Source organism: Muscardinus avellanarius, assembly GCF_963383645.1.
Source record: "Muscardinus avellanarius genome assembly, chromosome: 8".
Lineage (NCBI taxonomy): Eukaryota > Metazoa > Chordata > Mammalia > Rodentia > Gliridae > Muscardinus > Muscardinus avellanarius.
Window position 1 is genome coordinate 10,780,978 of NC_137794.1, and position 15,316 is coordinate 10,796,293.

The 15,316-nt window shown below is 52.4% G+C and overlaps 1 protein-coding gene across 1 annotated transcript; it reads left to right on the top strand.

The window, feature by feature from the left end:
- On the top strand, positions 1-12,986 carry LOC308266245 (glutathione S-transferase A1-like; the record flags this gene model as incomplete). The annotated part of the gene is made up of 6 exons (XM_080700346.1): positions 1-87; positions 2,616-2,667; positions 3,471-3,603; positions 10,605-10,746; positions 12,164-12,295; positions 12,864-12,986. 6 exons carry the CDS (start codon positions 1-3, stop codon positions 12,984-12,986), a joined length of 669 nt encoding a protein of 222 aa, XP_080556472.1.
- Positions 12,987-15,316: the final 2,330 nt, after the last annotated feature.

The window sequence follows — 15,316 nt, forward strand, 5'->3', positions numbered from 1 at the left end:
ATGTCTGGGAAGCCGGTGCTGCATTACTTCAATGGACGGGGCAGGATGGAGGCCGCCCGCTGGCTCCTGGCAGCAGCTGGAGTGGAGGTGAGTCCTGATTAGGTCCTCTTAGCTGGGCGCGGTGTAATGCATGGTGCAGGCCTGGAATCCCAGTGCTTGGTAGGCTAAGACAGAGGCTCACAGGTTCAAGGCCGGCCTCTGCAACTTAGCAGGCCCTGTTGCAAATTAAAAAACAAAGAAAAAGAGGCAGCTGAGAGTGTAGCTCAGTGGTACAGAACTTGCCTAGCATGACTGAGGACTTGGGTTCAACCCCCAGTACTGCCACACAAAAAATAATAAACTGAGAATGCAGACAAATGGGTGATTTAAATGAGGAATGGGAACAAGCTTCCCAATTTACAAGGTTAAAGAGCCATTCTTTTTTTTTTGGGGGGGGGCACTGGAAATTGAACCCAAGGGCACTCTACCATTGAGCTACATGCCCAGCTCAAATTAGTAGTTTTCCTGCCTCAGTCTCCCAAGTAGCTGAAATTATAGACATGGGCCATAAACTCAACAGAAAACCATTCTTAAGCCAGATGTGGTGTTGTAGGTCTGTAATCCCAGTACTTGGGAGGCTGAGGCAGGAGAACAGCAGATTGAAGGACAGCTTCATTAAGTAGTGAGACTCTCATCAACCTGTGAGACACTGTTTCAAAATAAAAATAAAATAGTGAAATAGGGATGGGGGTGTAGCTCATAGGTAGAATGCCCCTGGTGCCCCTGGCTTCTATCCCCATTACCACACATAGACAAGAGGGAGAGGGAGAGGGAGAGGGAGAGGGAGAGGGAGAGGGAGAGGGAGAGGGAGAGAGAGAGAGGGAGAGAGAGAGGGAGAGAGAGAGAGAGAGAGAGAGAGAGAGAGAGAGAGAGAGAGAGAGAGAAGAAGAAGAAGAAGAAGAAGAAGAAGAAGAAGAAGAAGAAGAAGAAGAAGGGAAGGAGGAGGAGGAGGAGGAGGAGGAGGAGGAGGAGGAGGAGAAAGGGGGCCATTCTTTTTGCCTTTTGAAAAGACAATGCCATTCTTCTGGGTGCTGCCTTCTAAAGACTGGGAAAAACACCTTTCAGTTAGACCAAAAAGTCCCAGAAACTGTAGGAAGGTTTCCTGGGGAGGAAATCCCAGACAATTTTAGGAGCTGTCCTTTAGGAGAGAACAGAAACCATAGATGAACACCCTGGCACAGTGGGGCATCCATGTAATCCCAGTCTTTGGATCCTAGGTTTGAGGCCAGCCTCCCAGCAATTTAACAAGCCCCTGTATCACACAAACAAACAAACAAACAAACAAACAAACAAACGAAGGAACGAAAGAATGAATGACAAAAAGAAAGCAAGCTATGCTAGAGGGTGTGGCATGTCCTGAAAAGGGAACTTTCAGTGCGCCCCTTAGTATTATAACAACCACAGGCTGAGAGCTCAACTTCCTGAATGCTTTCATGAATGCATGGACTTTAGCTTGATCCTTTCCTAACTTCATGGAGAAACAAACAGAAAAGTACAAAGCTCAGAGTCATCCCAGTTGCGTCTTTCTGTCCCCGAGTCATTGGGCCTCACCTCTGAGGTTCAGGGATGCCTCTGGGAGGATGAGCTTGGCTTGGGAGAGGGAGAAGGAGCCACGCCAACACCCGAGGCCCCCCAGTCTCCATCCCAGCTCTACTGAAGAGGGTGGTGGCAAGGGCTGCCTGGAGACCCTTCCTCAGGACCCTGGGTTTTCTGTGTCCAAAGGCACATCCATTACCATCAGCCTCCCCACCCACAGCACAGCCGCCCTCCACCATGGCCGCCCCCCCATGCTTTATGGATCCAGGGTAAACTGCTGCCCTCACCCTGTGTGGCCCCTCCTGTGGGATGATGGATAACAACAAAAGATTTGTTGTACCAAGCAAGTTAGAAACCTCATTTTCAACTTTTGTTGATTAAAAAACACGTTTTAAACTCTAAAGAGGAAAAGAATTCTGGCCACGATAGCACACACCTATAATCTCAGTATTTGGAAGTCTGAGACAGGAGGATCACAGGTTTGAGGCCAGCCTGAGCAACTTAGCAAGATTCTGTTTCAAAATTATATATATACATATATGGCTGGGTATATATCTCAAAAGTAGAATGTCCTCCCCAGTCTCACAAAAAAGAAAGATAAAAAAGAAAAGAAATAAATAAAATGAAAAGGTGTACCATAAATGACATTCAAGGTCGCATAGTGTCAGGCACACCTCATCTTGGAGACACCAAGTGTTCTGTCCTAGTTCCACTAGAGAGTAAAGGCTTTCCTAAGATACTAAAACCTCATAACTAGAAGAAATCCGCAGCTCCTCCTCTCCAGTGACAGCCCTCCTCACCTTGGCCCCTGGTGGGTCAGGGCAGGGCCGACTCCAAGAGTGAGCCCTGTGCGTGGTGCCCCGGTCCCTGTCCTTGAAGGACCAAATCTGCACTCCAGTGGCCACCAATAGACTCCTCTGTGTGCATTGCCAGACTCAAGATTTTTCCTGCATATTAACTACCATACAGGGATCGTTTGAGTTTTCAAGGTTACAATGCTGTGAAGTAAATGAGAACTGATTGACCTTTTCTGCTTCCAGTTTGAAGAGAAGTTTTTGACATCTGCAGAAGATCTGGAAAAGTTAAGGAACGGTAAGACCAGCTGCCTAAGTGGCCCTGATGAGGGCATCGGGCTAAGGCTTTAACGCCAGGCAATGATATCATGTTGGTAGGGTTGCGTTGGGGCTGGTAAGGAGGCAGAGGGTGGTAAAATATGAGGCTGGAGTTTCTTTCAGGCTGGAAAGGGCTGGCGCTCTCTGTGTTGCTAAGGAACCATCTCCAGAGTGGGCGTGTGATGCCCTCACTTTGCTCTACCATGTCTCAGGATCCCACTCTCCTCCCATCCAAGGACGTGAAGGGACGTGCCTTAGATGGCAAGAGGAGAAATAAATGGGGCAGTTAGTTATCTTCAGCTCTCTCATTTATGGAGTGTTGTGAGATAACACCACAGCAATAGGGCAGGTTTGGAAGAGCACGGAATGGGACTTGCCATGGAAACCTATCTCATAACCAGCCTTAAATGTCATGAGCACCATGGGACAGTGGACACGCTCCACTAAATGACACCTGCTGCTGCCCTCCTCCCTCCTGAAATATCCATGAACACGAACTCAACACACACACACACACACACACACACACACACACACACACACACAAATTGCATTATGTTCTATCTGATGGGATTAAGAGACAAATGAAATAGGCTCAAAAGTAAAGGACAAATAAAAAAAGAAGTCTAAGAAACTATAACCAGAATGCTTTCTCACCTGAAAGGTGACCGGGCAACACTGGTTATTTCCTTTGGTACCTTCAGTCATGATGACATCCTGTCATCATGAAAGAATGGGTCCCAGAGGCATTTCACGCTCCTTTTTCTCTTCTGTTTCCGACAGATGGGAGCCTGATGTTCCAGCAGGTGCCCATGGTGGAGATCGACGGGATGAAGCTGGCGCAGTCCAGAGCCATTCTCAACTACATCGCCACCAAGCACAACCTCTACGGGAAGGACATGAAGGAGAGAGCCCTGTATGGCACAGGCTTTGTTCTTACCAAGAGATAACACAGGAAGGATGTTGGTCCTCCCCGAGTAGGGAGGACGGTGGTAGGAGCCGGTCATACGCACGCTGTCAGGGTGGCCGAGTCCTCTGGGATGAGGGAGGAGCAAACTCAGGTGGATGCGGCGAGTCTCGTCATGGCAGAGGGCGGCGTTCTCAGACACAGCACAGGGACAGAGTTTCAAACACTGGTGAGCCCCAGAGGCACGAGGACCGGTGACTCGTGATCCCGGGCGCTCAGTACTTTAAAGGCTGCTCTTCAGCCAACAGCGTGAGCTTGACACAAGGGATACAGAGTTAGATGGCGGAGAGGAGGCGTCCTGGGGGGAGAAGGACCCCAAGAGCTGATGTCCAAGTTCCAAATATTATAATGAGGAGCAGGAACCTAACGAGCCAGCTTATGCTGTGGCAGGTCAACCAGAGAGGGTGAGCAGAGGGCGGGGCTCATGACACTAAATTCTGTAGGGAACTGCAGGCGGTTCCTCAAGAAGCTCAACATAGTGTTACCTATGATCCAGCAATTCCACTATTAGGAATATGCTCGTAAGAAATGTAATTCTGAAGACGCTGGGTTCTGGGCGGGGGTCGCGGGCTGGGCACGCCAGATGGGGCCCGGGTCGCGGGACTCTGGGCCCCAGACCGAACTGCGCATAGCACGCCAGACCCCTGGAGAAACCAGGCCAAGTAAGACGCTGGGTTCTGGGCAGGGGTCGCGGGCTGGGCACGCCAGATGGGGCCCAGGTCGCGGGACTCTGGGCCCCAGGCAGAACTGCGAGTAGCACGCCAGATCCCTGGAGAAACCAGGCCCAGTAAGACGCTGGGTTCTGGGCAGGGGTCGCGCGCGGCGCACAAAAGCCGGGGCCTGGGTCGCGGGACCCTGGGCCCCGGGCCGAACTGCGCTTAGCACGCCAGACCCCTGGAGAAACCAGACCCAGTAAGACGCTGGGTTCTGGGCGGGGGTCGTGGGCGGGGCACGCCTAATGGGGCCCGGGTCGCGGGACTCTGGGCCCCTGCCGAACTGCGCGTAGCATGCCAGACCCCTGGAGAAACCAGACCCAGTAAGACGCTGGGTTCTGGGCGGGGGTCGCGGGCTGGGCACGCCAGATGGGGCCCGGGTCGCGGGACTCTGGGCCCCTGCCGAACTGCGCGTAGCACGCCAGACCCCTGGAGAAACCAGACCCAGTAAGACGCTGGGTTCTGGGCAGGGGTCGCGCGCGGCGCACAAAAGCCGGGGCCTGGGTCGCGGGACCCTGGGCCCCGGGCCGAACTGCGCTTAGCACGCCAGACCCCTGGAGAAACCAGGCCCAGTAAGACGCTGGGTTCTGGGCGGGGGTCGTGGGCGGGGCACGCCTAATGGGGCCCGGGTCGCGGGACTCTGGGCCCCTGCCGAACTGCGCGTAGCATGCCAGACCCCTGGAGAAACCAGACCCAGTAAGACGCTGGGTTCTGGGCGGGGGTCGCGGGCTGGGCACGCCAGATGGGGCCCGGGTCGCGGGACTCTGGGCCCCTGCCGAACTGCGCGTAGCACGCCAGACCCCTGGAGAAACCAGACCCAGTAAGACGCTGGGTTCTGGGCGGGGGTCGCGGGCTGGGCACGCCAGATGGGGCCCGGGTTGCGGGACTCTGGGCCCCAGGCAGAACTGCGCTTAGCACGCCAGACCCCTGGAGAAACCGGGCCCAGAACAGAAAAAGATAAAGAAAAATATCGGAGAGGTGGTAAGAAAGCCGTTATGGATGCCAGGACACTGGAGATGCAGACAAAACTTATCTAAATGCACTGGAACTTATGGAAAAATTCGCCGTGAAAGAGGACTGCTATTTCTCTATATTGTTAAGAATCTCAGACATCACATATAAGGAGAGAGTTTAGCGGAGACCAAGGAGAAATGCGGTGCTGAAAGAGTTCTTCGCGATGGTGGTAGAGACTTGTATTCAGGAGAAGCAGAAACCGGACCTTACCAACTTTATTTTTTTGGAGAAATTACACCAAATGTCGAATGCTACCATCACGCATGCTTAGGAACACTGGACAACATTCAGAGTGGAAAAAGAGCCTGGGAAGGTTTTGAAACGGTGGAGGCAGTGGCAATGCCAGTGGCCAATATTCGGGGGAGGCAGAGATCTGATACATTACAACTGGAACCTTTGAAATACTAACCACAGAGACTGTGATCGGAACCTGCTGAGGGGTTAGGCGGGCGCCGGGGCCAGTGGCCGACATCGGAGCTTGCTGTGAGGCAGGGCCACTACTGAGGCCTCCGTGGCCGGGATTGGAACCTGCAGAGGGGTTAGACCGATGCTGGGGCCAGCGAGGCCGGCATTGGAGCCTGCCATGATGCAAGGCTTGTGCTAGGGCCTCCGAGGTCGGGTCCGGAACTTGCTGAGGGGTTAGGCCGGTGCTGGGGTCAGCGAGGCCGGCATCGGAGCCTGCCGTGAGGCAAGGCCAGTGTTGGGGCCCCCGAGGATGGGACCGGAGCCTGCTGAGGGGTTAGGCCGGTGCTGGGGCCAGCGAGGCTGGCATCAGAGCCTGCCATGAGGCAAGGCCGGTACTTGGGCCTCCGAGGCCAGGATAAGAGCCTGCCGAGGGGTTAGGCCAGTGCTGGGGCCTCCAGGGCAGAATAAGAGCCTGCTGAGGGGTTAGGCCGGTGCTGGGGCCAGCGAGGCCGGCATCGGAGCCTGCCTTGAGGCAAGGCCGGTACTGGGGCCTCCGAGGCCAGGACAAGAGCCTGCCAAGGGGTTAGGCCGGTGCTGGGGCCAGCGAGGCCGCCATCGGAGCCTGCCTTGAGGCATGACCAGTGCTGGGGCCTCCGAGGCCGGGATCGGAGCCTGCCGAGGGGTTAGGCCGCTGCTGGGGCCAGCGAGGCCGGCATCGGAGCCTGCCTTGAGGCAAGGCCGGTACTGGGGCCTCTGAGGCCGGGATCGGAGCCTGCCGAGGGGTTAGGCCGCTGCTGGGGCCAGTGAGGCCAGCATAGGAGCCTGCCGTGAGGCAAGGCCGGTACTGGGCCCTCTGAGGCCAGGATAAGAGCCTGCTGAGGGGTTAGGCCGGTGCTGGGGCCAGCGAGGCCAGCATCGGAGCCTGCCTTGAGGCATGACCAGTGCTGGGGCCTCCGAGGCCGGGATCGGAGCCTGCCGAGGGGTTAGGCCGCTGCTGGGGCCAGCGAGGCCGGCATCGGAGCCTGCCGTGAGGCAAGGCCGGTACTGGGGCCTCCGAGGCCAGGATAAGAGCTTGCCGAGGGGTTAGGCCGGTGCTGGGGCCAACGAGGCCGTCAGCGGAGCCTGCCGTGAGGCATGACCAGTGCTGGGGCCTCCGAGGCCGGGATCGGAGCATGCCGAGGGGTTAGGCCGCTGCTGGGGCCAGCGAGGCCGGCATCGGAGCCTGCCGTGAGGCAAGGCCGGTACTGGGGCCTCCGAGGCCAGGATAAGAGCCTGCCAAGGGGCTAGGCCGGTGCTGGGGCCAGCGAGGCCGGCATCGGAGCCTGCCTTGAGGCATGACCAGTGCTGGGGCCTCCGAGGCCGGGATCGGAGCCTGCCGAGGGGTTAGGCCGGTGCTGAGGCCAGCGAGGCCGGCATCGGAGCCTGCCGTGAGGCAAGGCCGGTACTGGGGCCTCTGAGGCCGGGATCGGAGCCTGCCGAGGGGTTAGGCCGCTGCTGGGGCCAGTGAGGCCGGCATCGGAGCCTGCCGTGAGGCAAGGCCGGTACTGGGGCCTCCGAGGCCAGGATAAGAGCTTGCCGAGGGGTTAGGCCGGTGCTGGGGCCAACGAGGCCGGCAGCGGAGCCTGCCGTGAGGCATGACCAGTGCTGGGGCCTCCGAGGCCGGGATCGGAGCATGCCGAGGGGTTAGGCCGGTGCTGGGGCCAGCGAGGCCGGCATCGGAGCCTGCCGTGAGGCAAGGCCGGTACTGGGGCCTCCGAGGCCAGGATAAGAGCCTGCCAAGGGGCTAGGCCGGTGCTGGGGCCAGCGAGGCCGGCATCGGAGCCTGCCTTGAGGCATGACCAGTGCTGGGGCCTCCGAGGCCGGGATCGGAGCCTGCCGAGGGGTTAGGCCGGTGCTGGGGCCAGCGAGGCCGGCATCGGAGCCTGCCGTGAGGCAAGGCCGGTACTGGGGCCTCTGAGGCCGGGATCGGAGCCTGCCGAGGGGTTAGGCCGCTGCTGGGGCCAGTGAGGCCGGCATCGGAGCCTGCCGTGAGGCAAGGCCGGTACTGGGGCCTCCGAGTCCAGGATAAGAGCTTGCCGAGAGGTTAGGCCGGTGCTGGGGCCAACGAGGCCGGCAACGGAGCCTGCCGTGAGGCATGACCAGTGCTGGGGCCTCCGAGGCCGGGATCGGAGCATGCCGAGGGGTTAGGCCGGTGCTGGGGCCAGCGAGGCCGGCATCGGAGCCTGCCGTGAGGCAAGGCCGGTACTGGGGCCTCCGAGGCCAGGATAAGAGCCTGCCAAGGGGCTAGGCCGGTGCTGGGGCCAGCGAGGCCGGCATCGGAGCCTGCCTTGAGGCATGACCAGTGCTGGGGCCTCCGAGGCCGGGATCGGAGCATGCCGAGGGGTTAGGCCGGTGCTGGGGCCAGCGAGGCCGGCATCGGAGCCTGCCTTGAGGCATGACCAGTGCTGGGGCCTCCGAGGCTGGGATCGGAGCCTGCCGAGGGGTTAGGCCGCTGCTGGGGCCAGCGAGGCCGGCATCGGAGCCTGCCGTGAGGCAAGGCCGGTACTGGGGCCTCTGAGGCCAGGATAAGAGCCTGTCAAGGGGTTAGGCCGGTGCTGGGGCCAGTGAGGCCGGCATCGGAGCCTGCCGTGAGGCATTACCAGTGTTGGGGCCTCCGAGGCCGGGATTGGAATCCTGCCAAGGGGTTAGACCGGTGCAGGGGCCAATGGCCAGCATCGGAGCCTGGCGTGAGGCAAGTTCACTCCTGCGGCCTCCAAGGTCGGGACCAAAGCCAGCTTAGGGGTTTGACCGGTTCAGGGGCCAGCGAGAACAGAACTGGGTCCTCCCATGAGGCAAGGCCGCTGCGTGAGCCAGCGAGGTCTGGATCAGTCCACTGAGTAGCCAGGCCACTACTGGGACCATCAAGAGTGGGATTGGTACTTGCAACGCAGCATGCACAGAGAAATATCGCAGAAAATATAAATCAGACGCTTCTCTTAATCAGCAATAACTAGGAGGAAAAGGGCAACAGGAAGAGGTTGAGCTATAGAAAGGGCCCTATAGTGAAGCAACTAATGTGATCAATCAGAGGGTATGTAATACTGGAGGACGGAGCCTCTTTAAAATGCAGGAGGTACATAAACAAATGTATCAAAGTAAATCACCAAAGAAGTGTGGGATGGAGGGAGGGGGAGGGAATGGGACGGGGGCTGGAGGAGGGCTAATTGGATGATGTGTGCTTGTATATCCTCTCAAGTCTTGTACTCCAATGTGATTGATATATGACTACAATGCACCAATTTAAAAAATAAATTAATTAAAAAAAAAAAAAAAAAAAAAAAAAAAAAAAAAAAAAGAAATGTAATTCTGTTTTTACTAATACTGTATAGAAATGTTCTTAGCAGCATTATTCATGATATTTAAGAATTGAAAGCAGCCCAAATATCCAATAATGGAGGAACAGAATAAATATTTAGCCACATGGAGGGATAGTATTTGACCATGAAAAGAAATGAAGTATTGATGCACGCTATGACATGGGTAAACTTTTAAAATGTATTAGAGAAAAGAAACCAGACACAAAGGTGTCATATTCTATTGTTTATATTGTATAAAATATTCACAGGTAGATATGCTGGTCCATGCTTATAATCCCAGTACTTGGGAGGCTGAGACAGGAGGATCACAAGTAATGACACCCTCATTAACCTAGTAAGACCCTGTTTCAAAATAAAATAGGACTGGGGGTGTAGCTCAGAGGTAGAATGCCTCTGGGTTCAATCCCCAGTTCCACAAAAAATAAATTTCACAACTTAAAAATTCATGGACAGTAAATAGATTAGTGGTTTCCTGAAACTGAGAGGAGGGATAATTGGGAGGGACTACCAGAGGATACATGATTGGGGTGGAGGGATAAAATGTTGTGTAATCAGAGAATTTTAATGTTTCCAGAATTCTTTGAATGTACTAAAAACTACTAAATATTCTGCTTTAAAAAGTGACAGTTTTGGTGTGTGAGTATATGACAGTAAGTGTGTTGATTTGAAAGAATTGTAAAAAAAAAAAATTCCATTTTCAAGCAAAGGCAATGAGAGTCTTGTATCATATGCACCGTTTATAACTGAGTTAAAAACCTGCACCCAGTAAGGGGCTGTTTTAGGTGAAGTCTTGAGAAATAGAAACCTGTCTAGAGTTGGTCAGCAGTGTGTAGAGAGATGTGGAAATGTGTCTTAATGAGCAATATTTATGAGCTTCTAACATGAACATGAACATGTACATAGGCCTGGTCTATGTATCAGGGAGAGACAGAGCCAGGACGCGTGAGAGGCTGGCCGGGGACTGTGTTGAGCTACTCGGGGCAGCTCTTCACCCAGAGGCCACATTGCAGGGCACAGCACCAACCTCAGTACAGAGCTCATACTCTCGTTGTGGTGTCTGTTCTAACAAGCAGTAACCGTGCATCTTCTAACACTGCCATGAACATGAGCCTGGCTGTGTGTCCACCTCGGGAGCCCTCATCTGCACAGCACCAACCTCAGCACAGAGCACACACCCTGTCTGTGACATCTGTTCCACTCGGTGGTCCCACCGTGTCTGCCAGGACTGAGTCTTTGGTCTGGCCACTGGATAGCAATTTTAGACATATATCTACCCCAATAGGTTTTTCTAAGAAGTGTGTGTTAAGACATAAGTACAACTCAGAGTATAATGACAAACATATAGAAAAAAAAAACCATTGGGGGTGAGCCACCCCGCAGCCCCTGGCACTCTCTTCTCACTGTTGAAACTGCCAAGTCTAAGGTGGGAAACCACCAACCGCTGGGTGCTTTTGTCTTTCAGGATCGACATGTACTCAGAAGGCGTGGCCGATTGTTCTGAGATGCTCATGATGCTGCCATTCTGTCCTCCTGGGGAGAAGGACGCCAAGATCGCTGCTGCCAGAGACAGAGCAGCAAATCGTTACTTGCCTGCCTTCGAAAAAGTAAGGGGGCTGGTCAGACCTGGGGCATCGAGTGCAGAGGCCAGACGAGAACGGGGGCTGGGAGCTCGTAGAGCCCTGGTCTTCACTGCCAGCGAGCCTTCTTGAACACCAGACCAGCACCCTGGCTCTCACAGCATTTTATAAAGACGACTGTGAAGCCTGGTATTGTCCTGCCTACGCCATAATGTTTCAGCTGAAGTCCAATATATGAGATCCTAATCTAAAACTGGATGTTTGACAGAATTTCATGCTTATAACTAGAGCTTGATCTGTAGAAGGTGCTGCACCTCGCTAGAGATTGGTATCAATCTTGCAGGACACCCTGAGCTTTAATTCCAGAGCAACCTGGAGAGGACGAGGTAGATAAAGAGATGTTAAGAGGAAAAAAATTTATAGGCTTTGAGGACATGGCTCTCAAACTTGAAAGGAAATAAAAGTCTATCATTAGCTAGGCATGGTGGTGTACACTTGTAATCCCAGTACCTGAGAGGCTGAAACAGGAAGATTGCATTGCGAGGCTACCCTCAGCAACTTAGGGAGGATCTCAGCAACCTTACAAGTTTCTGTTTCAAAATTAAAAGTAAATAGGACTGGGGCTGTAGCTCAGAATTAGAATGCCCCTGGTTTCAGTACCTAGTACAAAAATAAAAAGGCCCAACATTCTCTGTGTACAACTTATCTTAGTTAAGATTTCTCTTTGTTGGTAAATTCAGAAAATTTCAAGATCAAAACTAGAATCCATGTTATGTAAAAAATAAAGAGAAAAAATGGTTATAAACACACAGGAATTTTACATTTAATTAGGGAACTAACCGTTCAATACGCACTTTATAAAGCAATACATTATAGTTAAATTCACTCAGGTAAGGCTAATTCCATGCTGACTGTGCCCAGTGAGAGGAGTGACAACTTTGAGGCAATCAGATCCTCAAACACGTTTTCCTGGCCCTTGTGGGGCTGACAGTTGAAGCCACATCACCTGCGCACAAGCTTCCAGCCATTGTAGCCCAAGTAATCCGTACCATGTACACAGTGAACAGGTATAATACAATATAGTATTTCATGCTTTTTTTGAGCCAAATAAATATAAATATTCATACACACAATCATACACACACACACACACACACACACACACACACACACACACATACACACTGTCACTCTGAAAGGGTATTTACCCAAACATTTAACAGCAGTATGTGTGTGTGTGTGTGAGTGTGTGTGTGTGTGTGTGTGTGTGTGTGTGTGTGATGCTGGGAAGCCCCACTTTTCTTTCTTCCTGGGGAGTCAGGGCCTGGAGAAAGGTCTGGAGTCCACACACCCAGGAGGCAGCAGGACAGTGCGGCTGACGACGGGGAGCTCCTGGCTCGCCTGGTAGAGCTCTCGGTCACCCTCTGACTCTTCAATCCTGCAGGTGCTGAAGAGTCACAGACAGGACTACCTGGTTGGGAACAAGCTGAGCAGGGCTGATATTCACCTGGTCGAACTTCTCTACTACATTGAAGAATTCGACGCCAGCCTGCTGGCCAGCTTCCCTCTGCTCAAGGTGAGCCCTCCCACGGTCTCAGGGGGCGCCCGCACCTCCATCCACGAGTCTAATATTTGGGTCCCGGCGCTGGTGGTTCTGACCTCCACCTTCCCAAGGCCTTTGCCCCATCCCCTGGCCCCCAAAATGAGCTTCCAGACCCCGGAGGTGACACTTGGAGATGACATTTTTATGCAAGGAATTGAGATGGCTGCTACCTCAAGAATACTTTGTTATCCTAAGGACCCAGGGCCCGACTCCCTCTGCTGGCCCCCCGCCCACTGTGGCTCAGATCCTGATTGCTCTGGGATTCCCTGGGTCTCAGCAAGCCCCTGTCTCTGCGCACTGCGTCCATCTGAGCAGGGCTATTTTCCCCTGTTTTCTCCCCTTAGCTCAGAAAGCTTTTCTCCTATTCTCAGAAAGCTTTTCTCTTTCAACTTCTTATCATTCTTCTCCTTGGATACGTATTTGTAATGTTGCTGATGGAGGAGCTCAGTGGCTTTGTCTAGTAGGGGTTCAGATTTCCTGGCTTGTGCTAATAGTTGGTTTGGACTTGGGCCCTCCCTGAGCTGTGACTTGTGTATTGCAGGCCCTGAAGACCAGAGTCAGCAACCTCCCCAACGTCAAGAAGTTTCTGCAGCCTGGCAGCCAGAGGAAGCCGCCCATTGATGAGAAAGCTATAGCAGAGGCGAGGAAGATTTTCAAGTTTTAGTAAAGCTGGCCTTGGCCAAGCCCATGCACACCGAATTTCCAAAGTTTTGCAATAAAGAAGTCCCCCACCTAAACACTGATAACAATTATACAAAACATTTTCAAATGATATGTGGTAATGAAATAATAAAATTACTCTGAGGAGGCTATTCCCTTTCATTAGGATCTGATGTGATATCAGATATCTAATCCCCTCCTAACTAACATGTGTCTTTTATGAATTGGAAATTGAATAAAAGAAAGAAAATGTAGATTATGATTGTTATATTTTTACAAGTATTGTTCTGTAACGTCTGTCATGCAGCCTTTAGAATCAAGTTTATTTTTTAATATATTTTTATTGGTGCATTGTGGTCAATCATCTTAATGGAATAAAAAACTTGTGGAGATACACACGCACACATCACCCAATTAGCCTTTATCCAATCCCCATCCCATTTCCTCTCCCTCCTCCTTCCCATGCTTGACTTAGTGATTGACTTTGATATGTCTATTTAGTATATCATGTACTTTAAAGAGTTTCCATCTTCCTCCCTCCTATCCCCTCAGATGGGTCACCTTAATTGCTCCTCTATAGGGCTCCTTCTTCAACTAGAGTTCCTCCTATTACCCATTTCTCCCTAGTTTTCACATAGTAGGGAAAGCATCTGATTTCTTATTTTTTGTGACATTTCCCTGTAGATGGCTGGGTAAACTTCTATTGTGTACATATCCCATAGTTTTATAATCCACTCATCTGTTGATGGACATCTTGGCTGGTTCTGTAGTTTGGGGATGATGAATTGTACATCTATGAACATAGATACACATTGGTTTGGTAGTTTAGTTTTCAGTTTTTTGGGTAGATACCCATAGGTGGTATTGCTGGGTCATATGGTAAGTTCATTTTCATTCTTCTGAGGACCTTCCATAATATTTTTCAAAGTGGTTGCATTAATTTGCAATCCCACTAATAATGTATTAGAGTTTCTACTTCTCCACACCCAATCAATTACTGTTTATCTCTTCCTTGGACGTCCTTCTTTTATTTTCAACACTATTTCCCATTTGCTGAAGTCATGACAGCCAGAAGGTGAGTGACTCTAATGAGATGATCCACTCACACCCAATTTTTTAATAGAGGTCACTTGGATCTGCTGAGACATGGGGTGAGGCAGCGGCAGCTTCAAGTGCTTCCTGACCGCAGAGTTGAAGGGACCTGCTGGCCCTTTGCTGTACAGCAGACCCCGGTCTGGCCCCGCAGGCCCCAGCACCAGCCTTGCCACTTGTCAGAGCCCAATCCTGGCCTCGCTGACCCCGGTACCAGCCTCGCTGTGCGGCATGCTCCAGTCTCCATCACTGTTGGCAGGTTGTCTATAAAGATTTCCATTTTTTCTTCCATATATTTTTTTTTAAGTAGGAGAAAACAGTACGTGTCTTATCTAAAAGCTGGGAGCCCAAATACCTAGTAGCAATGAATTTTGTCTTCCCTCCGAAGGCAGAGGCCCACAGCTTCACCACGCAGAGCGGGATCTGCTGCTCCAAGCGTACCCCGACCCCCAGTGCTGTGCAGAGGAGCGCGGCAGCTGTGAGCGGCAATATCTCCCGGGTTGTGCTGCGTGGTGGCCCCACTCGACTACGTGAGGCTCCCTCTGATGTGCTCCAAACATTTTTATTACATAGTACGTTGTCCAGAGTTCCTGAGCATGTGAGGCAGGAGCAGTCTACTTTTGGGGAGATTTCTTCAAAAGTTCAAGGTGGATTGGATTGGATCTGTCTGCCTCTCCCGAATACTGGCCGCCACCGCCGCCATCTTGGTCTCTCCTCTTCAATATTTTTTAATAAAAGAAAATGGTAATTGTCTTTTGCAGAAGTTGGGAGCCTGAGTACTTATCAGCAATGGATTTTATCTCCCCACCAAGAGCGGAGGCCCACAGCTTCACCATGGAGAGCAGGATATGCTGCTCTGAACACATCCCGGCCCCCAGCATGGCGTAGAGGAGTGCGGCAGCCAGGAGCGCCTAGGCTCCCAGGACGCGTGGCTGGGCATCCCATCCTGGCCATGCTGGGCTCCCTCCAACACACCTAGGTCATTTTTCTTACAGAGTATGTTGTTAAGAATTCCATAGCAAGTGAGGCAGGAGCAGTCTTTCTGATATCTTCTGAGATATTCTTCCAAAAATCACTTTTCTTGCAACGGTCGGCACCACACTGCTCTCTTGCCCCTAATTCCACCACTTTTCACTCTCTCTTATATTTTAGATAAAAATTTATGACTGGAAATGCCTCCGTATGTTGTCCCAACCAGATATTAAACCAAAATCTGTTGTCCACGGTTTCTTGGCCACTGTG